The sequence below is a fragment of the Zingiber officinale genome, chromosome 2B (genome assembly GCF_018446385.1).
Source record: "Zingiber officinale cultivar Zhangliang chromosome 2B, Zo_v1.1, whole genome shotgun sequence".
Lineage (NCBI taxonomy): Eukaryota > Viridiplantae > Streptophyta > Magnoliopsida > Zingiberales > Zingiberaceae > Zingiber > Zingiber officinale.
In genome coordinates, this window is record NC_055989.1 from 104,750,080 (window position 1) to 104,758,704 (window position 8,625).

An 8,625-nucleotide genomic window follows, 5' to 3' on the forward strand; every position below is an offset into this window, starting at 1 on the left:
CGAGAGTCACAAGTTGCTATAATAATTGCTGGTCTAGAAAATGAAGAAATCCTTAGTAGACGGGGATTGAATCAAGAGGCAATATAATCTTTTGAGTTTGTGATTACTCGTCATTTGATACAATCATTATTGGTAATAACAAATGAGTTGTCACAAGATTTGTAGAGAAAAGATTAAGATATTGATAATGCTATGAGATTTGTTGATATTTCTAAACAATTTCTAAAAAAAAATAGATTCGTTATCTTTAATGGCTCCTTAGTGTCGACCCCATGAATATAGAGGGAGATAAATGTAGGTACATAGGCGTTAGATATATGGTGGGGTAAATCTCAGGTCGTTAATTAGATCCTGAGAATCGACCTCTGACTATTACGCCAAAGATGTCATATGTCCACCGTCTGTGCTTTGCCCGAGGGCTAAACAACGCCTTCAATCAATGAGGGATGATGGGTGGAGTTCTTTGTTTGATGTGGCTTTCAATTTTTGTGAGAAATATTTTATTCATATTCCCAATATGGATAATACTTTTGTAGTTCAAGGAAGATCACAACACAGAACTGAAGAGATGACAAATTTTCATCACTATCATATCAAATTATTTAACACTTTCATTAATATGTAATTACAATAGCTAAATAGTCAATTTAATGAGATCAATATTGAATTTTTGTTTTGTGTTGCATTCTTAAATTCATCTAATTCTTTTATTTCTTTGGACAATCAAAAGTTGATTCAATTAGTCAAATTCTATTTAAGAGATTTTTTTGATATTGACCTTTTAGAACTCTCAAATCAGTTTCAAACTTTCATCATATATGTGCTCAAATATTAAGTTTTCAAATTTAAAGGGATTGAATGATATTACTTAACTGGTGATGAAAAATAGAAAAACATAACATATCTATTGGTTTACAAACTTTTACCATTGGCTTTGATTTTGCTGATTGTAAGTTCTAAGAGAGAATTTTCAACTATAAAGATTGTGAAAAATCAACTTTATATTGGAATGAGTGATTAATAGTTAAATGTCTATTTGGTGATATATATTGAAAAAAATATATTTAGTAACTTATCGTATGATTGAAAAATAAAAAATTATAAAAGTTAACTGTAAGTTACATTCGAATTAATGATAATGTTTTAATTTTTCTACTTATCTTTTGAATTATTATAAATTATATTTTTATGATTTTATATGAATGGTGCCCTCTTAAATAAAATTTTTAAATGCACCCTTACAAATAGCCTCCCTTCATATACTGGTTGGGACGAAGTGTAAGGGGAGACTGAGATACACCTTTGTTACAATTAGATAAATAATAGCTCTGTTTCCTTTCATTCCTTTTTGTCATCAATTTTTAAGAGCTTTAAATTGGAGCAGACGTGGAGAAAATGTCATTATGCCAAAGCTCTATTTTTTTATTATTTTTTTACATTAGAAATATATCATAAGGTAATAATTTAATTCTGAATTTTAATAATGATTCCCTTTTTTTATTTCATCTGAATATTAAAAATATTTTTTTAGCGAGATAAATTGGGCGGGCCCCACTTACAATACGCCCGTCTATTGTTTTCCGAGTTGAAATCCTCTGTCTAAAACTGACGTGTCCCCTTTCGTCGATTGGACGGATTAAATTATATCATGAGAATGTTATGATGTTTCGATCGACGAGGAGACACACAGACACGTCAGTTTTTTGCGACAGAGGATCTCATCTCATCTTTTCCACTCTTTGACAACGTCGTCAAGCGCCTTCTCCGCAGCGCCGCCGACTTTCAGATTGTTGAGCGCTTTCTCCCGTAGCTCCGCCACCTGCCGCCGAGCCGCCTTCCCCTCCTCCCCCTCGATCATCTCCCTCACCACTCGCGCCACCTCCTCCCGCGGCACCAGCCCTCCCTCTCCTGCCTTCGCCAGCAGCGCGATACCCGCGCCCGCAGCCAACATCACCGCGTTCTGCCTCTGCTCCGCGAACAGAGGCCACGCCACCATAGCCACGCCGGCCACAACGCTCTCCAGGGTCGAGTTCCACCCGCAGTGGCTGAGGATCCCCCCAGTGGCGGGGTGGTGCAGCACGGCCGTTTGGGGGGCCCACGACGGGATCAACAGTCCTACGTCCTGGGTTCGCTCTGCGAATCCGTTGGGCAGGAACCTGAACGGATCCGCCTTGCTCTGCACCGTGAAGAAGGCTTCACTGTTCTCTTCGCCGTCGCTGGGGCTCCGAACGACCCACAGGAAGCGCTGGCCGCTCATCTCGAGGCCCAGCGCCAACTCCGCTAACTGCGCCTTCGGCAGCGTTCCTCCGCTGCCGAAAGACACGTACAGGACGGATCTGGGGGGATGGCGGTCCAACCACCGCAGGCACTCCGCTTCCTCATCACCGGATTTCTCGGGCTTCCGCGTTAGCGGCCCGACAAGGTAGACCGGCGGCCGACCAGGTTCGGCCTCGCAGAGAGCCGCGGCGGCTCCCGGCTCGATGGCGTCGAAGGAATTGACGAGGATCCCCTGCGCCTCGCGGTAGCGGCGCCCGTGGTGGACGAACCAGCGGTAAGCGTCGTTGGATCGGTCTTGGATCGGGTGGAGGATGTCGGGACGGGGAATGGGAAAGCACCCGGGGAGGCGGAGCGGGTCGGGGAGGTGGTGGTCGTGGTCGGTGGCAGCGGCTTCGATGACCGGGAGGTGGAGGATGAGGGAGAGAGCGAGGAGGTTGGTTGGGAAGAACAAGTAATGGGGGAGGCCAAGTTGACTGGCGACGGAAAACGTGTCGGTACTGAAGAGGTCAGAGATGAAGACGACGACGTCGGGGAGGGCCGAGAGGGCGTGGCGCAGGGCAGGAAGGGACCGGACGGTGGCTTCCGACATGGTGGTCTCGATGCGGACATCATCGGGGAGGTCGTCAAGGGGGACGGGGGGAAGGGAGATGTGCGAGAAGTGGTCGGAGGGGAGGGAGGACAGGAGGGAGGACTGAGTCGCGGAGGCGGAGAAGGCGAGGGTGATGATGGTGACGGAGAATCCATGGCGATCGATCAAGACCTTGGCGAGCTCCATGATGGGGATGAGGTGGCCAATTCCGGGAGTCATACAGACTGCGACGCGAGGGCGGCGTTGCTGAACGGCGGAGGCGGCGCTGCCGACTTCCATGGCGTACGGAAGGGGAAAGGAATAGGAAGACGAGTAGAGGACAGAAAATGATGAAACAACAGACCATTTTGATTGGCCCAATTTATAGAGTTGAAACGGAGACACGATTTTTTCAACGGTCCAGATGGAAAGCTGCGCCAATGGACAACGGATTCCTTTTAAGTGAAACGGAAAAAAAAAGACAGCAGAATTTTTAAAAAAGTTTTTGCATTTATTTTATTTTTTATTATTTGGATGGAATTAAAAGTATTTAAACTATAGTAATTACTTTCCTTTTATTATGTAAACGCATTGAATGGAAATATATATCTTTTACTTCTTTCTATCGATAATCTACCAAACAGAAGACAGTTTTCCGAATTCATTGAAAGCGTGAAGGTCACATTAATTATGTGTTGTTCCTTTCATATTCGGGTCAAATCTGATTTTTTTTTTTTTTTCTCGTCCTTAACTCTTTCTGTTTTTCCTCTCTTTCCTTCGTGACATGTATACAAAATATTCACTCAAGTTGACATAAATATATATATATTAATATCAGGTTAAGTTGACTTGATATGAACGTAATATGTTGATATTACGCCCACGTTATGATCCAGAACTAATTCTTCTAAAATTTTTTTAATATATCTAAAAAAGTCGAAATAAATAATATAAGATATTGTTAAAATCCTTATAGTTTTAGAAATTCATAAGACCTAAAATGAGTCTAATTAGACTTATCTAGATCCATCAATGATGTTAGCTAAAATTCACTGATAGACCTAAACCGATTCGATTGGACTCATTTAAGGTCTTGTGAATTTTTAAGATTGTAAGAAGTCCAACACTGCTATTCATTTCTTATTTCGACTTTTCTATAGGTGTTAAAACGTAATAAAGAAGAATCAGCTCTAAATCCCAACATGAGCACATACTGGGTCTGACATGATTCATATCAGGCTCACATTAGGGTTTAGAATTGATTTTTCTTTATTACATTTTAATACTTCCAGAAAAGTCAAAATAAGTAATGAATGACATCTTAGACCCCTTGCAGTTTCAAAAATTCACCGGACTTGAATAGATTCAATCGGACATGTCTAGGTCTATCGGTGGATTTTGATCAAAATCCACTGATGGACCTAAAATCCACCGATTGACCTAGATATGTCCAATTGGATCCATTTCAGGTCCATTAACTTTTTGAGGCTGTAAGGAGTCCAACGGTACCCTCCATTGCTTATTTCAACTTCTCCAGTATTAATTCTCTATCAAGCCCAATGTGCATCCACGTTAGAGTTTAGAGCCGATTCTTACAATAATATTTTAACACTTCTGGAGAAGTCGAAATAAACAATAGAGGACACCAATGGACTCCTTACGTCCTTAGAAATCCAAAGGATCTGAAATGGATATAATCACACATGTTTTGGTACATCAATGGATTTTGACTAAAATCCATTGCTGTGCTTAGACATGTCTGATTGGATCTATTTTAGATCATGTGGATTTCTGAGACTATAGGTAGTCAAACGGTGTCCTCCATTTTTTATTTCAGCTCCATCGAAGGTGTTAAAATATAATAAGAAAAAAATAGCCCTAAACCCCAACATGAGTCTGATATGAATTCATATCAAGCCCATGTCGGGCTTGATATAATTCTATATTAGGCTTGCTTCAATATTGGGTTTGATATGATTCCATATCAGGTTCAACGTGAGCCGGATATGATTCATATCATGCCCAAATTGGGTTTAGAACTGATTCTTTTTTATTATATTTTAACACCTTCGGAAAAGTCAAAATAAACAATGAAGGGTATCGTTGTACTCTCGTAGTCTCAGAAATTCAAAGAACTTGAAAGGGATCCAATTTGACATGTTTAGACCCATTAGTGAGTTTTAACCTAGACATGTCCAATTAGATCCATTTAAGGTCCATTGGCTTTTTGAGCTGTAAGGAGTCCAACGACACCCTCCATTACTTATTTCGACTTCTCCGGTATTGATTCTATATCAGGCCTAATGTACACCCACGTTCGGTTTAGAGTCTATTCTTACAATAACATTTTAATATCTCTAGAGAAGCCGAAATAAGCAATGGAGAGCACCAATGGACTTCTTACAGCCTTAGAAATCCAAAGGTCTGAAATTGATCCAATCAGACATGTTTAGATACATCGATGGATTTTGATCAAAATCTATCAATATACCTAGACATGTCTGATTGGACCTATTTCAGATTATGTGGATTTCTAAGACCGCAGGGAGTCAAATAGTGTTCATTTTTTATTGCAGCTCCATCGAAGGTGTTAAAATATAATAAGAAAATATCAGCCCTAAACCCTAATGTGGGCCTGATATGAATCCATATCATGCCCATGTTGAGCTTGATATAATTCTATATCATGCTTGCTTCAACATTGGACTTGATATGATTCTATATCAGGTTCAATGTGAACTTGATATGATTTATATCATATCCATATTGGGGTTTAGAACTGATTCTTTTTATTACATTTTAACACCTTCAGATAAATCAAAATAAACAATGAAGGGTACCGTTATACTCTCGTAGTCTAAAAAATTTAAAGGACTTGAAAGGGATCCAATTTAATATATCTAAATCCATTAGTGAACTTTAAGTAAAATCTACGGATAATACTAGATAGATCTGAGTAAATCTATTTTAATCATATGAATTCATGAGGTTATAAAGATTTTAATGATACTTCCATGACTTATTTCGACTTATGCAAGTACGTTAAAAATATAATTGTCTTTTAGTTTCCATCCAAATAAATAAATATGGATTTATATTTAAGTTTTTTTTTAAAAAATGCATATAATTGAAAAGACAGCCAGACAGGTTAAATAAAAATTGTTATAATCCACGTGTTTAATAAAATATGAAAAATGATGCACAGGTATAATAAAATAAAATATGAAAAATGATGTAATTGCGAAGTGAAATATAAAATAACGAGTGTGGAATAAAATAATTGCATACGAAACTAATCGGTATATACATTTAATACATATTTATTATTTTCTTAGACTTGGTAAATCTTTAAGTCTTTCTATATTACTGCAATATTTACAAATTTATTAAATTTTGACAAACATTAATAATGCCAAATTAGTCCCATATTATTGTTATTATATTCATGGCAAATATCCTCACAATTCGTTTCTATACTATGAAAAGAAAAATCATGAAATTAATTTATAGTCAATTGACAAATGACTAAGAGGTGGGAGGAGTTTTCCTCCGAATACATGCATCCGCCGCGAAATTTAATCTCATGTCATGATAATATGTGTTGTAGATATTTAGATGAGTGAATTATTATTAACTTGAGCTCAAATATTTTAAGTCAATCATATTGTGTTGGAAAAAGTCTGATCTATAAGTTGAGTTTGGAACTTATAGGATTTCAAACTTTAAGTTTGGAAGATTATGATATCTCAATTTAGTTTCAAATTGTGAATTTTGAGTTAGATGAGTAAAAGATTATTAATTTTGATCTGAATATTTTAATAAATAAATTAGCTTGATAAGTAATGATAACTAAGTAATGGATTAATTATCTCATCTAAATCTAAAATCGGTGATGATAAGTTTGTGTAATTCACACAAAAACGTCATCCCCATTTTCATTTATTATATTCATCCTCATCCTTATCCAATATTCAACTTTCATCTCCATCTACATATCTATCAGGAATCGAATATCCATTTTCATACTCATTGGAGAATCAAATATCCTCTATTAGGAATGAGCAAAAGTTCAAATAAATTGGATTAACCTATCGAATTAAAAATTCAATTATGTTATTTTGGATAATTCAATTTGATTTCGATTTTAAAATTTTTAATTTGGTTAAATCAAATAAATTGAAAATTAATACCAGCCTAGCAGTACTGATATTCAAAAATCAATACTAGAGTGTGTATATATAGTGTAACAAAACTAAATCTAAATATATAGGAGTTTTAATCTGCACATCCATCAATGCGCAACTTCGTGGATGATTAAGTGAACTCGTGATGCCCGAAAGTTAGTTGGGATGCCCAACTCACTTTCGGGTACCCCAAGTTCACTCAGTCACCCACAGAGTCGCACACAGACGAGTGTGCAAGTTAACAGAGCCGTCTCAATCATTCTTGAGGCCCTAGGTATAATAATAACTTTATCTTATGTCAAACTTTATTTCTTTATTAGTAAAATTTAAAAAATAAAAAATAATTTATGTTAATTAATTTGAGAGAAATAAATTATTATAATACTATTAATATAAATTTTAATTACTATTTTTTAAAAAATTATCAATCAATTTTAACTTTGATGAAGGAAAGTCATAACTCAACGGTAAAAAGTATTGTTGTGTGACCTAAATGTAATAGGTTCGAGTAGTAGATATAGGTACTGTGTACATTTGACCCTTCCGTAGGATTGTATATTGGCAGGACCTTCGTGAACTAAGCTGTCTTTTTATCAATTTTAACTTCAATAAATTCTAAATTAAATTTATTTAGTCAAACATATTTAACTAGTAAACATGGATAGTAAATTATTTAAAAAAATATTCATAATAACTCGTTGTAAGGACACAATAATAATGGTATAAAAGTGATAATACAGGAGAAGAAAAACAAGAAAAATAAAATTTAGATAGAAATAATAGTATAATATTAAATATGTTTATAACTTTATAAAGTATTTTTATAAAAAAATATCAATTAAGTATAATGAATAAGTATTTTTGATTTATTAAGTAAACTTAATTTTTGATATTAAATTAAATTTTTATCATTAAAAAATTTAAAATTATAAGTCAAATTTTAACAAAAAAATTATCAACCAAATTTAACTTTAAAATAAAAAAATTAAAATTATCAATCAAATCTAACCCATGTAAAAAACATAAAAATGATCAAATTTAAATTTACTTTATAAAAAATTAAAAATTATTGACAAGATATAATTTGACTAGTAAAAAATTAAAATTATCAATGAAAATAAATCTTAACTAAAATTTATTTTAGCCATAATTTTAAATATTTAATATCCAAACTTATATATATATATATATACCCTATACCCTCCTTCATTTGCATCATATATTGGATCCTCCATTGGGTTCAAAGAAAATTATCATCCCTAGTACAAATCAAAAGTGCGCTCTTTTTTTTTTTCAAATCATTAAAGGGGCACCACATTTTGATTTTTTTTATAATTATCCAATTGTCTTCATTCCCGTCTAAATTATGATTTGATCGGATTGTTGTAATAGTTACAAAATTGTAGCTGCTACACATGTTGTAGTAGTTACAATTTTATAGCTGTTACAATATTAATGTTAGGTGAACATGTCAAATTTAAATTATAGCAGCTATAGTTTTGTGGATACTAGAATATAATTGGGTAACTATGGTTAAATCATAGCTGCTATAATGTGAATATTTTTGAACAGGTTAAGTATGGTTAAGTATGCATT

At 35.2% G+C, this 8,625-nt stretch overlaps 1 protein-coding gene across 1 annotated transcript; it reads right to left on the reverse strand.

Moving 5' to 3' along the window:
* Positions 1 to 1,543: 1,543 nt before the first annotated feature.
* LOC122049372 (hydroquinone glucosyltransferase-like) lies at positions 1,544 to 3,352 on the reverse strand. Its single transcript, XM_042610763.1, has one exon. It carries the CDS (start codon positions 3,143 to 3,145, stop codon positions 1,724 to 1,726), a length of 1,422 nt encoding a protein of 473 aa, XP_042466697.1. The 5' UTR covers positions 3,146 to 3,352; the 3' UTR covers positions 1,544 to 1,723.
* Positions 3,353 to 8,625: the final 5,273 nt, after the last annotated feature.